Source organism: Lytechinus pictus, chromosome 3, assembly GCF_037042905.1.
Source record: "Lytechinus pictus isolate F3 Inbred chromosome 3, Lp3.0, whole genome shotgun sequence".
Lineage (NCBI taxonomy): Eukaryota > Metazoa > Echinodermata > Echinoidea > Temnopleuroida > Toxopneustidae > Lytechinus > Lytechinus pictus.
The window spans coordinates 59,538,935-59,557,611 of NC_087247.1; the positions used below are offsets into that span (position 1 = coordinate 59,538,935).

At 35.4% G+C, this 18,677-nt stretch overlaps 3 protein-coding genes across 3 annotated transcripts in view; 2 read left to right on the top strand and 1 right to left on the bottom strand.

The window, feature by feature from the left end:
* Nucleotides 1-4,205, bottom strand: part of LOC129256885 (inositol-pentakisphosphate 2-kinase-like) — a 24,284-nt gene extending 20,079 nt beyond the window's left edge. The window contains exon 1 of the mRNA XM_054895097.2: nt 3,984-4,205. The gene's annotated coding sequence lies outside the window, so the exon portion shown is untranslated. The remainder of the gene's footprint in view (nt 1-3,983) is intronic.
* On the top strand, nt 1,556-10,539 carry LOC129256180 (epoxide hydrolase 4-like). The gene is made up of 6 exons (XM_054894442.2): nt 1,556-4,209; nt 4,916-5,040; nt 5,646-5,728; nt 6,602-6,803; nt 7,217-7,359; nt 8,622-10,539. Exons 1-6 carry the CDS (start codon nt 4,003-4,005, stop codon nt 8,873-8,875), a joined length of 1,014 nt encoding a protein of 337 aa, XP_054750417.2. The 5' UTR covers nt 1,556-4,002; the 3' UTR covers nt 8,876-10,539.
* Nucleotides 9,845-18,464, top strand: LOC129255451 (epoxide hydrolase 4-like). Its single transcript, XM_054893804.2, has 7 exons — nt 9,845-9,938; nt 10,548-10,818; nt 11,774-11,898; nt 12,227-12,309; nt 13,687-13,885; nt 15,483-15,625; nt 16,133-18,464. Exons 2-7 carry the CDS (start codon nt 10,576-10,578, stop codon nt 16,402-16,404), a joined length of 1,065 nt encoding a protein of 354 aa, XP_054749779.2. The 5' UTR covers nt 9,845-9,938; nt 10,548-10,575; the 3' UTR covers nt 16,405-18,464.
* The last annotated feature ends 213 nt before the right edge of the window (nt 18,465-18,677 follow it).

The window sequence follows — 18,677 nt, forward strand, 5'->3', positions numbered from 1 at the left end:
TATGCTTTGGAGCGGCTTTCTTTGTTCTTTTTCTCAATAAGACAAAAATGCTATGCCTTGGAACGGAAATATGAGTGTGAAAATGGGGGTCCCCTCCGCGGCACATACCCACTATGCATTATATACTGAGTGCCCCCCCCCCCCCCCCCCCGGAGGGATCCATGCAGTCGCGCCCCTATTTTATTTTGATTATAGTGTGTCAAAGTAATTTTGATTGGATGCGTATGACACTAGTCTTTAATTACACCCACCCTTTAAAAAGCGAATAAAAAATCGATTCTAGAATGTACACTGGTGTAACGCCAAGAAAAGTAATGAGATACCCTTTATAATTACTACTTGCTATTATAATAGCGCATAATCAAAGATCAAAACACTAACTTATACAAATTATTGTTAATGATATATTTCTTACAAATTAAAGCAAGTTGCATATAGTAGGCCTATATAGAAATTAAAATATTATATCCAACATAAACAAATTGGTCATGAGAACATCAAGTGACGTGAATGAAGGAAATGTGGAAAAGGACGATGCAGTTAAAGGTAGGGATATCAAGCGGAGAAGATGGGCTAATTCACTGTCTTTTGAATTAATTGTCAATTTTTCCATTAATGTACGTTGTATATTTTTATTTTATCTGATATAATAGATATTATTATCTATTATTATCTAAAATAGGCCTATAAACAGAGAGGTAAATGCAAAAATTATATAAAGAATTTCATCCCGAGAAGTCAGGTATAAATGCCAAATTCACAGCATAATCCCCATGTAATCACACTAATAATCAATCGAAATGCAATTTGTCATTAATATTTTCGATTGTAACGAGGTTGGATTCTTTTCTTCAAGAAAAAAGGCCGGAGACGGCATCCCTTTTTCCCTTTTTCACAGCGTTACAACGCACGAGCTATGTGTACATCCGGGTACGTTTGCAAATCAAGACCTATCGAGCAATGGCCTACCACGCTCCACGCAATCACAGACGTTAAGTACGTGGCCTATGGCGACTCCGCACTCTAGCGTAATTAGTATACATCTCTATGTATAGACAGACTTGAATGATAACATGCTAACTAACTACTCAATATATTTATACCGCAATAATTATGTTACCAAGTAGCAAAACAATTACTTTTCCTCTCAAAACATTTTGGTTTCTCGATACAAATACAATTATAGGTCAATTTTTTCTCTGTAGTATTAGTAGATATCTGAAAACGTATATTTTGAAACTATGTGATCTCTCATTGACTGTGTGTTATAAATTTTATAACACACAGTTCACCCCCCTTTAAAGGGGGAATCCAACCCAAATGAAAACTTATTTTTTTGAGGAAAAAGAAAATTCAGACAATTTGATAGGTGAAAGTTTGAACAATATCGGACAAACAATAAGTTTTGAATTTTTAAAATTTGTAATATTGGTAATCACTATATGCATGGAGACTTCAAATTGGCCGCATTTGTGATGTCACAGTGATGTAAGGCAAGGACTACTCTTCCATGTAATCCATAAAATGGCTTAAATGTCATATTTTTTTTCAAAAGTTTTACTTCATTTCAAATTATATTTTTCTTTCATGAGGACATTAAACAATATACTACCTGGGTTTTTATTTAGATTACTGTCCCAGGGGAATTGGTACTTAGAAGAAAGAAAACCTAAAATCCCTGATAATTAAGTACATGTATATGGGAAAGTTGTCCACTTACCCAGTTGCCAATTTGAAATCTTCATAGTCCTATCGATCTCAATTTTGAAGCAGCCACAACTTTCTTATTGTTTGTCCGATTTCTTTCAAACTTTCACCATTCTTTTTTATTGATTTTTCTCCTTTCCAAAACAACATTTTATGACCAAAGCTGGATTTCCCTTTAATTCAGCTTTGATTTTGATTACTTTGTGAAACACGTAGGCCTAGTCATACAATTCCAGTCAACAGATTGGGGCATCCATCAAGTACTCACTTGCAGGGTAACAATCTCTTCTATACCAAATGGGCATGTTCTTCAGAAATTGAAAAAGGCATCTTTTTGTCCTGTAAAAGGGATTTATTTCATACTAGCATATTTCTACATGAATGGTGGCAGGCCTTGGCAATCAACTCATTTTTATATTCTGTATGAATTTCCATTCAAGCATGAGGTCATATGAACAAAAATTAGAATGGAATCGGCAAAGCATAGATGTAATATTTACCCTGGTAAGCCAGTCTGCCTAAACAAAAAAATGATGTGAATAAAGAAAGCAAAATCAAACAAGCATAACATTGGAAATAAGTATCAAGGGTGGAGGGGAATTAAAAGTCATAAGTACCTGTTGTTAGGAAGGAACTTTAACTCTTGTAATTTATGCAAATGCATAGATGGGTTCTAAATCACAACAATTACATTCGTAACATTCCAGTTGGCTTTATTTTCGGAAGCCCAAGTACCAGTTTCAAATTTATAATATATTGCTTTATAAAGCTCATGAATACATAAATGCTTTATGGAATATAGGACATCAGAGAAGTTCTCAAATTTAGCACTGTACCAAAGTTGATAAAAGGAAAATTAGATTCTTACGAAAGTTCAATATTTGAATATGTTCTGATCATTTGCACACTGTCATTTAATCCATGATTTACAATCTTCAATATTAGGTACTTTGCTTACAGTGCATGTTTCTGTATGTTTTATTTGTAGTTGAAATAATTAAGAAAATACAAGTTTACGTTCCTTCACGAAACGCATTTACACATTTGATCATTAATAAAAAATCATTAAAAGGGACAGTGAACAGTTGCCAAGATACAGTGTTCTGATATGTGAGTTTTGAACGACTTATGTTTTTTTTATCTAACTACCCGGTTAGCAGATAACTTATCAGTGGTGTAAAGAATGGACACAGAAGAAAGCAGCTTGACCCCTCTCCTTCATAACAACTCCCTTGTCTTAGAGTTTCTTTGGGTGTGTTTATGCTTCCACTTTTCAGGCCAGAATCAGCGTTTTCATACGTGATTAGTCCAAAACACAGTTGCATCCATGCTTACTTTCACGCTTTTAAACAACGTTTCAGAACACTGATTGTAAGCTTACAAAAAGGTACGTTTCAGAACATTGTTCGACCAGAATCAGGGTTTCTGGGGAAGTATAAACAGAACCACGATTAAACCTGTTTAAATGAGGTCAATTGGTACCGGTACATGCTTCCGGTGAGATGAAAATCCGCGGGCAAATACAGTCGCATGGTTCTAACAGGGAATTACCTCACACATCCCTGGTTCTATATAATAATGACCAATGTACATTTGCATGTGTGATTATCAAGTTAAGTACTGTACTCTTCATCTAATTGTCATCACGATGTATGTTGAGGGATTTACAAAAAACCCGGAACATGAATTATGGTGAGGAGACATCGTTGGGCCAGAAGCCCCAGTAGCATGAATAAATAGATGTCTTATTATTTTCTTACGTAGACTTTAATATTCTTTATTTTGTTTTATTATTATCCTCACCATGGTAGAAATTCTATGGCTACATCAAGTAGCTCCATGCAATTACTAAAAGATCGGAAATTGTTTGAAGTTTAAATAATAGTCGACCATAACGACACTCGGAAAAAAAAAACTTTCAAAAAATGGCGTGCCCAATTTGACCTCGCTTTCCTGCTCAACGGAGATTACGATGCGAAGCCAGCAGCAAATCGCGATTTCGCCTCTGAAAAACAAAGCATAAACAGCACCCACAGAACCACGTTTGCGAATGCCGATCTGAAACAACGTTTGAAAACGCTGATTCCGTCTCAGCAATGGAAGCATAAACACACCCTTTGAACAACATGCAATACAAATACAGCATGTTTTGCTGTAATTAAGCAGACTTTGCTCTGTTTACAATTCTGATTGTATGAAATACTCTTTGTGTTGTTCAGCAATAGTATAGGCAGCAGAACTAGAGCAGAGAGGTACCAATTATATCATTTTCCTACCGCTATACATAGGTCTATAATGGGGAACCCTCTTCAGCTCTTCACTATCACAGGCCTGTTTTATCTGCCCTTTTTCCTACTTGGAGTACTAAGGGGCATTCTTGTTCTTCTGCTGTCCCTGGTCTTCAAAGGACCACGATGGGTGTTTCATCGAAAGACCAGGAACTCACGACCACCTTGCATGGAGGACTTGCAGCTTGGCTCCCATAAATTTGTTACTGTGGAGGTAGGACAACTGTAAGGTATTGATGTGCTATTCAATGCAATTCAATACTCACTGTTTGTACTATTCAATAGAAAAAATACAGCTCTCTCTCTCTCTCTCCTCATCCCTCTGCTTGGTTTGCAGTCTGATTTGCTATACTATGATATTGTACATTCATCTGTGTCATTTCCACAATCATGTCTAGTCTTCAAACATATACTCTTTTGACAATGCACATTCATATTGTAGAGATTACAAAACACTACCTTCTTTTTAATGGATTGAATCAAAGAAAGCTGAATTAAGTATTCTTCCACTGTTTTAATACCAAATATGCACACCAAGTACCTTCTCCCAGTTCAAAGAAAATATTTTATCCTTCTAGCAAGCTCTTGCAGTTTTATCCCTCTTCAGTTCTTGACTTTTACTTTTTATTCTGGGTACTCTTGGTACCTTTCTCTTGATTCTTCACTCTTAACATGTTTTACAGGGTCAGGCTTTCTGGCTTTTCTTGCCAAGTTATCCTACTCATATATCTATATCTGATCCAAACAGTAGTATGAAAGACCATAAATAATTTAATCTTTTAACCTATAAGAAGAAATTTCACCTTCCTACTTGAGAATATGCATTTCAAATTTCATTGCAAGAAATATGTCTCTTACCATTGCTATTTTACTTTCTACCTTACAATTCACCTTTTTTATTTGTATTCCTTCTACTTTAGGATGTAAAGCTTCATATTGTAGAGTCGGGTGATCCTAAGAATCCTTTGATGTTATTTCTACATGGCTTTCCAGAATGCTGGTATTCATGGAGACATCAGATCAGAACATTCAATAAAGATTATCAGTAAGTATGACCTCATTCAAACAAAGTAACCAAATAAGGAAACATTTCCAAAACATATTTCATTTACATGTATCAAAATAATGCAAATGAAATAAAAGAAATATGGAGAGCCCTTGATAGTAATACAATATGTAGTTGCTAAAACCTCATCATGATATGAATAAAACAATACACATTTTAGTCTATCTCTGAAGGCAAGTCCATGCTATTATGACACAACCTCTTATTCAACATTCATAACTTTATGACACAACCTCTTATTCAACATTCATAACTTTTGTCTTCCCTTTCATTGATTTATCTTTATGCAGTGTTCTACAACCTCATTAAACAATCATAATTTTGTACAAATGTTTGGTTTAAAATAAGTGATGCAGTTAATCTACATTTCTAACATTGTAAGCTTTTCTTATAAAAGCTTTATGATGTCTTGTGCAGTCTGCTTCATCCTTACACATTTACTCTTGTTTTTAAAATGCAACTTTTCTTTTAGTTAAGTCATCATCACTCAACTTGGACCATCAAAATTATGTGTTAAACAAATAACCTCCTTTGATAAATTCATTAGTCTGTCCAACATTTTTTCAACTGGTTTGCTACTTTAGTTGTGTATCATTTGACATGAGAGGAACTGGTGAGTCAGATGCCCCACTATCCAAGAAGTTCTACAGTCTAGATAAACTCACTGGTAATTATAATTACTATTCTTAGGTATTAATCTCATTGTCGGAGTTTTGCGTTTTGGCTATACAGGCAGTCAAGAAAAGGGCAACATATTAAAGATGCTGTGAAGTTCTCACTGAAATTAATAATAAATGAAATAAGAGACCTACTACTAGAGACTATCCTTAATAGCCAATATTAGCTACAAAATCCCTTTGCCCAAAGAGATAGTATGAAACCCTGTTGGACCAGAGATGATTTCCCTTGAGTACATGGAGATCTTTAGACTATATTGTACCATTCAGAACTGTTGTTTCAAATTTACAATTGAGCACTAAATTATATACCGGTGTGTTGGCTCCGTTGGTAGAGCGTCTGTCTCACAACTGGGAGGTCGGGGGTTCAAACCCCGGCCGCGGCAGACCAAAAGATGTTAAAAGATGGGAGTTGCTGCTACCCTGTTTGGCGTTCAACGATTAAAAGGGATAGAGCCTCGTCGATCTGGTGCTGCACAGCGGCTGCCGGGCCCATGATCAATTGGGCAAAGCAAATTTTTGGAGTATTTCATTTCATGTCTATTTCGAACAATAAAATATGGATTTTCATATTCATATGTGGAAGGACCCAGATCATCTTGAACACATATCATTCAATGATTAATTTTAGATCAGTATTCCTACCACTAAAACATTGGGGGTTTTAGAATATTCTCTAAACCAAGTGACACAAACAATGATCTCAGTATATTTCTAAATACATTCTCAGACTAAACAAGTATTAGATTTGAGAAGAAATTATAGCTGACAGTTGGTTAAAAGCCAACACATAATGTATTTAACTGATATAATAATATATTCACTTGAATAAATCACCTATATTTCTTCCTTTCTTTTCACAGAAGACATTCATAAGCTGATTGGTGTATTGGGTCATGATTCCTGTATCCTGGTAGGGCATGACTGGGGTGGTATGATCGCCTGGGACTTTGCTACCCGTTACCCAGAACAGCTGAACAAACTAATCATTATAAATGCAGCTCATCCCAATAGATTCAGAGAACTCTTTCAAAGCTACTACTTACCTCAGCTGTGGCGCTCATGGTAATTTTATACCATATATTCTTTTTCACTTCTTTTCTACTGAAATGTAGGCAAGTGTTTCTGTATCCTTCACTCATCAAGTTTGAACAGTGAAAGATGAAAAGTTTTGTAGTAAACCAATTGTTATCAGGAATTCTGGGATTCTATGACAATACTCAGAAATCTCCTCAAGCTTGCATGGATTAAACAATGACAGGCACTCTCCTATCTCTCTTTCTTTTGAGCAATTTAATAGCATCAAAATGCTGAGGATGATCCTTTATAGTATATGTATAATATAGCTTTAATTCAGCTCTCTTATTTAGCTCCCATGAAAACTTGACTTGCAATTAAAGTTTAAAAATACAAGCAACAAACAAAATATATCAGGGAAGGAAATTAACAGGTTTTTGAACATTTTTTTCTTCTTTCAGGTATGTGTTTTTCTTTCAACTGCCATACTTGCCAGAGATGTTGCTGTCAATGGGTGATTATATAATACTCCAGAAACATTGCATGAAGGGCCCAACAACTGAGGAAGATATAGAAGCCTTCAAATTTGCTCTTTCAAGACCAGGCAAGAAATATTATGTAACTTATTTTTTCCCTTTAACTTATTTGATATATCTACTGGGAAGATATATGAAGAAATTTCTTTTCCATTTTCAAGAGCTCTTCAAAGCCTGCTTTACATGTGATCAGATTTGACTTCCCGTTCTTCTGTATTTTAAGCCCTACATGTATATCTAAATAATCCACACTGTACTGCACTCAGCTCAGGTGAGGTAAATTATCATCCAAAGTCTCTTTGGAAGTGCTTATAGATGTATGGTATATATCGTTGATGGTCATCTGAACCGTCGTATCACACATAAGACGGTGCAAACCCATTTCAGAGAAAATTGACTTCAAAGTTCACTATAATTTTCACACTCAGTTCCCAAGCCTTACATCATATTCATTGCAAGAAAAATACATGGTTGGAAAGACCAAGACAATTGCTTGACATTGATATCTTTATTTCTATACAAAACCAAGGATCAGAGAAGGTATCGCAAAAGCAAAAGAGATACAATTGTAATTTTGGTTTGAGTGGTTTAGATTTTTCTTGTACAAAAACGCCATAGGCGATACAACAACCCTGACTGCGATTTAAATGCATGCGGCCAGTCAAAACATATCGCTTTTTCACGGGCAAAGACAATGCAGTGCCCATACGACGGTTTGGCGGACCGCGCATTTGCATATTGAGTGCGTACAGTTGTTGTTTGCTTTGCTACAGTACACGTTTCCAACGGGATTTGCGCATTTTATAAACAATTTTCCTGGCATTGCCATGGAAAACCCCTCATATCTCAGAAACTAAAATAAATTGCTGCCTAGAAATTTAGTTATGAACAGAATAGCCTGAATAGGACTTGTACATTTCATTTTCTGCAAAAATCTAAAAATCAACTTTTCGACCAAAATTAACTGATATGACGGTTTGGATAAACGCCGACGATATACACTACAGAAGAACTGAATATCATAGTGTAGTAGGTTTCACGGTACACCATGTATCTTTCTTGGGCAAGTGTTGGTCCTGAAAGGACCACCCAATCTCGACGTTTCGACAAGTGTGTTCTGAGGATGACAAGAACACACTTGTCGAAACGTCGAGATTGGGTGGTCCTTTTCAGGACCAACACTTGCCCAAGAAAGATACATGGTGTACCGTGAAACCTACTACACTATTCTTCTTCGCCATGGAAACCTTCAGAAGTTATAACGGAATATCATCATTATATGAATGAGACTGCCCATTTTAATTGTGAAGCCTTGTTTTTTTCACTACAGGGAGAGTGACTACATTTCTAAACTACTACAGGAATGCAGCACATGAATTTTTCCATGGAACAGGTTATGTCACCACACCTACTCTTCTCATCTGGGCCACGTCACACTATGCTCTTGACAACAAGCTGGTGGATAAAACAGAAAGACTTTGTCGTCAATTAATTGTAGAAAGAATAGAAAATGGTGATGTGCTGGTGCACCAGGAACAGCCTGACATTGTCAACAGACTCATCAAAAAATATCTTGTAGAGTAATTTTTTTTACTATGCTTTCCTGTAAATAGCTTGTAAGCGAAGTTTAGTACAATTTCCTCATTAATAATCTAGTCAATGTTTTCTTTTATTTCTTTGAAATATTTCTCTTTAGTTTTGCATATTAGCAATATACAATAATGAATAATCTTTGTTGGTGAATCATTAAATACTATTATCATCTATGTAGAGCGTTTTAGCGTATTTTGGTCTGCATCAATTGCCCGTGGAGTATCAGAGCATATCCCTAAAAAGGACCAAAATCCGACGAATATTCCACAGGCTCCTGTACAAAGCTTGCCGTTGAATATGAGACCGTATTCGACAGTCTACTGCGCATGCCCGAATGCATGAAATATACAACGCGTACAACAATGAAACCAATGCAATGCATAGAGCACAATGACACTCACTGATGTCATAATGAACTATACGTATAAAGTCGCATGACGACAACATTTATCCTACTGAAGTGATGATGCCATAATGTGATAAGTGATATGACTTGTTCAACCAAAATTCTCTCTCTTTTTTTTGTTTCAATGAAACAGTCCTGACAACCCTTGTACATTTGGAGAAAATTCTAGGTCATTTTAAAACTACTTATCCTACTTCCCTAATTTATATATATTGCCATCATATATCATACTAAAAGTGAATGCTGTGAGGAAGAGACAGAGAGAGAAAAAAAACATCTGCATGTGTTTAAAAATTGCAAGATTCTAATGACTGAATAAAGATCAAACAATATTATCAGTTTAAATAAATGATAACTTGAACAGCTAGAAGCAAAATTGAACTTTGTACAGTACTCTTTAATTTGACCAGTGTTTGTTAGATATAACAGGAGTATGAGAAATAATGACTGCACATATACCCTTTAATAGTATCATATCTACATGTAGATAAGGTTGTACAGTATCAATATCACAAGTCTTTCCTATATTTAATAGATAGTTAATACAGAAATATAATCTGTTTAGTGTTTGTACTCCACAGAGTGACATAGTGATTTTACAGGCTACATTGTTTATTGTATTTATAGTCACAAGGATTCTAAGCACAGGTCAGTTTTAACGTGGTTATTTTTATTTGTTATTTATAGAAAGTACTCAACTCATTTCATCATAGCATGAAATCATGGTGAAATCAAACTGAGATCTCTCTAGAATACATAAAGACCCACATGGGCATATTAAAACAAAAAGTTAGAAGGAACAAAAAAATGAATGAAGATATGAAGTACTACATGTACATGTAGTCTAGTATTAAAATGCCAGAGTTTTATAAATAATTGCATTTTTGTTTCTAAACACTGTATGGAAAATTGCTAACTATCTTCTCTTTGAATATGGCAATTACATTTTTTAAGAACAACCATATAATGCTTGTTACGTGCTATACGAAAGAAAGACTGAAAAGACAAGCTTGCATTGAAAATGAGAAAGATCGTTCATCCTTGTTTTTTAAATAACTTAATTTTTCATGGCTTAACTTCTCACAAATTGTTTTCCAAAAAAATTCTTTGAAAAAATATTGTCCAGCAAGAGGAAAAGTTTTTTTTTTTTTTAAAACCTGACAATTTTATCACCCAGAATGAATATTGCTATATATACACTGTACTAAGTACTATCAATTATCTATATGAGATTAATTTTGAATCACTTTCATGCAGATTTCCCTTTTGCAATCGCTATGGTTTGATGAATTTGCCATCTAGACTCCTAAACGTTAGTGTGAGAATGAGCATTTTGAAATATAGCTGTGTGAGGACCTTGTACTACCTACCAATGTACATCTTGGTCATTCCTGTGGTAATATTCATTGTCCTGAAAGGATTGTTACGTCATGGACCATGCTGGCTGTTTTATAAGAAAGAAAGATTAGAGAGACCAGCTTGCATGGATGATCCACAGCTTGGAAACCATAAGTTTGTCCAAGTCAAGGCAAGTGTCCATTAAAGTTTTATTAGCTCTATATTTCAAAATTATTATCATTATATTTTTTGGGGGGAGGGGCTACTTTTCTTCTGCAACATTGGATATGCTTTAATCTTAACATAGCAGTAAATCAGGATTTTCTGGGACTTTTTTTATGTCTGAGGGCTCTTTTGAGCATTTCAGGGGCAAATGGCCCAGAGCCTCCAAGTAATTATTTCCCTGCAAGCAAGATATCGTAACCAGAAGAAACGAGGGGCAAATCGCCCTGAGCCTCCAAGTAATTATTTCCCTGCAAGGTATCGTAACCACAAGAAATGAAGGGGCAAATCGCCCTGAGCCTCCAAGTAATTATTTCCCTGCAAGCAAGGTATCGTAACCAGAAGAAATGAAGGGGCAAATCGCCCTGAGCCTCCAAGTAATTATTTCCCTGCAAGCAAGGTATCGTAACCAGAAGAAATGAAGATGACGGGTGTAGGGGCAAATTTGCTGGTTGTTAGGCCAACTTAAGTATTTCACTTAAATAATCATTCATGACTAGTGTCTTTATCACCGAAACAGTTTTAAAGAAAGGTCAGAAAACTTAAAATTCCCTGGTCACAGAAATACAACATTAGCACGTGATTGAATGTTTCCTAGGTCTCAAGTAATCCTGAGCTACAAATTCTACAAGTTTAAACATTTAACAAAAAACATAAAGACACTGATGCATATGGAGGCTACAAAGTGTCTTTTTGGTGTTTATAATCCTATGTGACAGCAATTACTTCACAACTTGTTAGGAGAGCTCTCACTGTTCTGTGTACCCTGCTATGTACCTCTTGACTGAAAATGATACGTCACTATAATTTGCAATTTCACTTGCATAAAACTTAACTTCATAAGATGACTTGAATACTGGAATACATATGGAGTCTTTAAATTATAGCGTTTATTCCAATAATATTTAATTCTTCTACTTTAGGACATAAAGCTTCATATTGTAGAGTCAGGTGATCCTAAGAATCCTTTGATGTTATTTCTACATGGCTTTCCAGAATGCTGGTATTCATGGAGACATCAGATCAGAACATTCAATAAAGATTATCAGTAAGTATAACCATGCATGATATAACTGTGCCTGAAACACAATCAGAAAGACAAAAAACTTCTTAGGTTCACCAAGATATCTGAAAGTCAATCCAAAATCTGATCCAAAGAAATACTCCAAAAATGCCGAACAAATCTGACATATAATTAATAAAATGCTGAAGGCAATATGAATTATAAACATTAATTCTTATGAAGGTTAAACATTGCAAACACAATGATATTGACAGCCTTCTTTTTTCTTGAAAATCAATTGAAAAATATCCAGTATCTACTTTTCTGTGAACAAACAATACAAACCATTGACATGCTTGCAATCTCTACTTAGCTGTGTAGCCATTGATATGAGAGGTGTTGGTGAATCAGATGGTCCTCCAGGAAAGATGAACTATACTTGTGACCTTATCACAGGTGAGCTACAACCTTTGTTTCATACATGTATATCATATCCACTTGTTCTGTATCACTTGTTTGTAATTTTGCGTAATTTTTGACCTATTTTCAAATTTACAGAGGTAACATCCTTAAAAACTCTATTTTATTTGTAGAAAACAATGTTTTTATAAGTAGAAACAATTTTTTATGATAATAGCCAATTGAAAGAAAATGATCCATCCTCATTCATAAACTTAAATTAGGACCTACTCTTAAAATATTCCCAATCATTAATTGATAAACTGAAGAAGATAATAATAATTGGCATTTATATAGCGCTTTATCAATCTACGACTGTTCAAAGCGCTTCACAATTATTATTACCCGGTCACTGGATTCATAGCATTTCAAGCAGCCTGTTAGGCGCACACTTGCTAAACCAACCACAATGACGGTTGTTTCCTACCGGAACCCAATTAGCACCTGGGTGAGAGTGGCAAAGTGTGGATTGACGCCTTGCCAAAGGGCGCTAGGCCATGGTGGGATTCGAACACACGACCCTCTGATTACAAGACGAGAGTCAGAACCGCTACACCACGGTGATTCCACAAGATCCATTCTAAGTATGAATATACCTCTAATACCCTCTTCACACTGGTTTTAAAATTTATCCTGGTGCTGTTGAGGGAGGGCGGCACCGCTATAAACCCGCTATAAATGCATTCAGAGTAGAAAAGTTATCCAGGCACAGTCCTGAGATAAATTTCATGTATCCGTTCACACTGCAGCAGGTGATTTTTTATGACCTTGGTAACAAAACACGTGTAGGCTTGTGACCCAGTGAGTGACCTGACTTTGATACACCGGAAATATTTGAGGGTGGGGAATGGAACCCACGTCCTTCATATTGAAAGACGAGAGTCATGACCACTAAACCACGATGCCCCCACATTATAGTAAAGATATCACAAGTGGTTTATCCCGGAGTTGTAGCGGTGTGCCTTCACACTGAATGAACACCGCGACAGTCGCAGGGCTGTCCCCGCTGCTATTACTATGGCTTGCGAATAGCGATAGTTTGTTGCAGAGTTATAGGGAGGCGAGGTTATCCCGGGGTAGTTTATTGCAGGTCCGAGAATTCACACTGAAGGCAACACTGCTACAGTCTCAGGACAGTCTCGGTACTGAAGCTGTGATTGAGGCCGTGTGAAGACTGTATACTATAAAAGAGCAAATTGTCCTTGTAACTTCTGAAGGTTTCATGGTGAAGAAGAAGAGTGTATTGACTTTACGGTACACCATGTATCTTTTGTGGATATATATATAGGCCACGAAAGATACACCACTACAATTAGTTCATGAGTTAACATTTTTGTGAAAACAGATAATTATCCTTTTATTTCTCAAATACAGGAGATGTGTGTGAACTGATCCATGTTCTAGGACATGAGACATGTATCTTGATAGGACATGACTGGGGTGGATTGATAGGATGGAAGTTTGCTGCACAGTATCCTGAAATGGTGGATAAATATATAGCAATGAATATACCACACCCTGATAGATTCAATGAGCTTGTATCATTATACTTGCCACAAATAATCAAGTCATGGTGAGCAACAGCTAAGACAATTAAAATTCTATATGCAATAGGTAGCTCCCCCCATCTTAGCCTAAAATTCAATTAAGTAATCTAGTACCAAGGTAATTATAATGAAGATGATAATGATGACAATCTTTTAAAGATAAAACAGCCATCCAAAATCAATTTAGGCTTTGGTGTAATGTATGTGCTTTAATGTGGTCACTGTCAAATGTTCAACTAGAGAAGCATTATTCCCGACCTTTCGTTGGAGAACGCGAACGTTTATTTACGACAGTAGTTGATTTTGGAAGAGACTTTTGGGCCTGTCGTCATGGTCGTAAAACTCTGTCCTGCAATGCAAATTGTGTGACATGAGATTTTTTTTTGTTTCGCATCTGCAACGGAAACATTCAATATGCGTTTCGTGTGCAAAATTCTGGTTGCTACTATGGTAACAGCGATATATCCGATTTAGGACGACTTTCCAGAGCCACATTTTGTTCCTCCCAGAGCTCGAGAGGCCGCCCGGGGGGCCCACTTCCATTGACGAGTGGATACCAGGCGCGACCACGCGTAAAAGGGGACAGAGTGGGCAAGTAGGTTACGTATATAGGCCTTTGTAATGTTATAAGGGTGTCAAAAACGATGTTTAAAATACTGAAAAAAGTGATATATTTCCAATACTTGTAGGGTTTCACAAGCCAAATACTTAAGAGATGCATTTTCATAATCTGGAAAAGCCTTGCTTCCCTTGTTTAGGGTGCTTTTTGAAACCGCATGGTCGTGCCTGGTATCCACTCATCAATGGAAGTGGTCCCCCCGGGAATTTGAATCTAATCCCCCATTTCTGGGGAAAGTAGAACATGATGCACATTACATTGTGTGCTAGAGGCATATCGTTTGTGTAGAAGGAGTAAACAAAAGAAAAAAAAACGCAATTTCGGCTGGTATTCAGACGTATACATGCTGTGTAGATATCAACGCATGCAAAATGGTTTCTGCTGGAGAGGTCATCTGACCCATGGAATCAATTGCCAGTGATCCACCAATAATCCACATTAAATACAATATTGATTCGATGGACTGTAATGATCTATATCTAAGCCTTAATTCAGTAAGTTTTTCCTCACTCAATATGTACTCGATTTGTTTGAAAAACCACTTTCTTATCCATGTCATAATCTATTGTGGGCCCTGCATTTCGATATCTCCAGCCAGCTGTCATAGCTAGTAGAGGTTCGCCGCCGGCTCAAGGGGCATATACGATGATGACCAGACGTACACATGCATGAAAACGGGTGTCGCGTGAAAGAAATTTGCACACGAATAGCAGATCTACAAAGCAATGAATGTAGAACAGATTTGTACGATTGATTCTATTGATTATAATGTACAATTACTCGTTAAAATCGAATGTACGATTAATCGTTGATTTTTTGTGTTAGGGGACCCTAATCTTACCGTCCATGAGGTTTGCGAGAGGTGGCTATTTCCATTCTGAAGAGGTACAATAATATAGCCAATGATCCATATGAAATACTGTAGTGATACTTTTCACTAGGCCTATAAATAATTGATCCACCGTATAATGGATAAATCTTTTCTGTTTGAAACTGTTTGACAGGTACATATTTTTCTTCCAAATGCCATGGTTCCCTGAAAGGGGAGTACAGATGGGAGATTACAACATGATCAATGAAGAATGTAAACATGGCGAAACTACTGATGAAGATATTGAAGCATTCAAGTATTCTATATCAAGACCAGGTAATCACATTTTTCCTGGGTGACTTGGTATTGTAAAGTCAGAATGAGCAGTTTAGATATTATGTGCGAGTGATTCGGTGGTGTGGGTTTGTTTGGTGGTGTGCAGTATCTATATGAGTAAATTGACACAATAGACATCAAATTGGACTGATATTCCACATATCATTGATTAACAAATAACAAGTATCTAGTTACTTTCTAGCAGACTGATTAAATCCTGATCATATCAATTATTAATTTATTAGAGTCAAGAAATTCAAAGAACAAAGAAAGCAAAACAAAAACTAGAAAAGCCATATTCTTTAATTTCCCTTAAAAATAAAATATGACAAATAGAAAATGAAGATTGCATTTTTTTAAATGAAAATTCAACATAGTTTTCATTTGAAAAATTCACCTATGGTAGAAGACGTACTGCTGTACCAAAGAAACTTATAAATAAACTTTTTAAAAGTCTATACTACAGCTGAACTGTACATGATTGATACTGATCTGATTTTCTTATAGATCGTCTGCATACCTTCATGAACTACTACCGTAATGAACTTACTCTGATCTTCACCAAAACTGGAGTGGTTAAGACACCAACTCTGCTCATTTGGGGGACAGGAGATGATTACCTTCACACCCGTCTTTCTTATGACACTGAGAAATTCTGCCCAAATCTGAAGGTGGAGCGTATAGAGGGCGGCAATCACTTCATCCAACAGGAGCAGCCGGATCTTGTCAATCAGCTGATGAAAAAATATTTGGAGAAAGAAATTACTCTTGAAATATGAAGCAACATTTCAGAGTTTTTAAAGTTGCTTTTAACTATTGTTTCGTTATTAGGTTATATTGACACAGTACATAGCTCATAGTGATGAATGTTTGAATGATAAAATATGCACATTTTACAATCATACTTACTTCAATCATTGATAATTTGAGAGTTTTGATTACTTAGTGTCTTCTTTGCTATTCTCATGTATAAACTGCTTGTAACATCCATTTCTGTTTAATTCAATTATATACTTTTTTTTTTCAATATCACATAATCTGTGCTGTATCTTAATTATCCATGTACATATTGATATTGAAATGTAAACAAAATGACTTCCTATTTTTAATGATGGACAAGAAATAAATACATAAACTTATATACAAATTCAAAAATTGATACAATTTTCATGGGGGAAAAAGTACCGGAGAATGCATTATAGTTTTTTTCCCGTTTTATCAGGCTTTTGTAATAAACCTGAGAATGTTGTACTTTAGTGTATTTTCCCCTTAATGTTCAAGACCTAAGATTATATTAATGATCCATGAATGCAGATATACAATGAAATTTAGCATCCAATGGCTTTCAAATATATATTTTTTTTAATGTGGAAAATTCAAAATACATGTGATAACAAAACTTTTTAAAAAATTCAAATAATTCAATTATGGTCAATTTCTTTGGAATAATCTCAAACCTGTCTTTAAAATTCTAGTTACATACTCTATATTTAAACACAAATTGAAACTTCTATCCTAAACATATACCTGAATAATAATCCCTCGGCTCCCTAGTGTTCTTCAAAAGCATCATCAGTTCACCCTAATTTTTTCTTTCTTTTTAAGTATATCTCTTTCTATTTTTTGTTTATATATATTTTAACAAATTGACAATACCTATAATTTATTCAGAGGGAATCTTCAAATTATAAGCTCTGCCTTTAGTTTACCTTTCATGCATGTTCTCATCTTCATGTCTATATCCAATGTGCAATTCCATACAAGTACGTTTTAACAGTCTTATTTCTACTGAAATATTGTAATGCACTATTTTATCATTAACATTTTTTTCTTGTTGAATGATATATTGTAATATACTTTGTTAGATATGAAAATAAACCAAACTGAAACTGAGTGAATTTTTGTAATAACTGTACCCCTTCAAATTAATGTCAAAAGTACGTGGATCATATTTGCATCTAAATTTACTTGCATTTGTTTATACATGCTCTATTCATTTTCCAAGCTACATCAATACCTCATATCATAACAAGATGAAATATTGTATAAGCTTCTGACATTGAAGTAGAACATTCAACTTAAGAATGGGATTTCATATTTTCTTTCTAAGTAGCTATAGAAGTATTCAAATACCATGCAAGAACACTCTCTTGAAGATCTAATCATTTAGATGTACAGAACCTTCATCCTCAAATGCTTTTGCTTGAAAGAAAAATAATATCGTACCAGTAGACATTGAACTTCACGTGAGCACCCCATAATTCCATAAATTGGTATTTTCTCAAAGATTCACCAACATATTCTTGTTTTTTAAGATCAACTTATCATCTGGGTAAACTTCCTTTCACTATAAAAATAATTCAGAATCCTTCTGGATCAATTACTGCAAAAAGGGTAATGGTACTTGTAAGACTGGGGAAGACACGCATGCTGAGTACCTAGGGAGCTCTTTGAAAGAAAAAAAAAAACCCACATCATTGGTGAGGCGACTTGCTATTCAAAGAATGGACTTTGATCAAAGAAGTGTGTACAGTCCCGATATCTAGATCCCGATCCCAATTATGGAGGTGGATTCTTTCTTCTCGCTGAAATATGATTTATGAAATCTCTTTCATTTTGGAGGAGGTATTCTTCAGATGAGGTATGAAGCTTTTTGTCTGATTTAATAATCATAAACTAGAGAAACATTTTACAAAATTACTTAGGAAATCTTTTGAAGACTCTTTAAGGAAAGGAAATACGAATTAGGAGGAAAATGAGGAGGGGGGGGGGGGGGAGAAGGAGATCGATTGATGAGAGAAGAAGAGAGAGGAGGGGAGGGGAGAAGGAGGGGGATTGAGAGGAGAAAAAGAAAATAAAGAAAAGGATGTAGAAAAAATAAGAACAAGAAGATAGCTGAAAAAATAAGATTTTAAAGTCCACATTTCTAAATTCTAATCTGAATAAAACATTAAACACTAGTAGGTATTGTTTAAATAAGGAACTTCCATGGCATGCATATATTGACACAACCTCTAACAGAAAGGTATATTTCTTTGTATTGACGATCAAG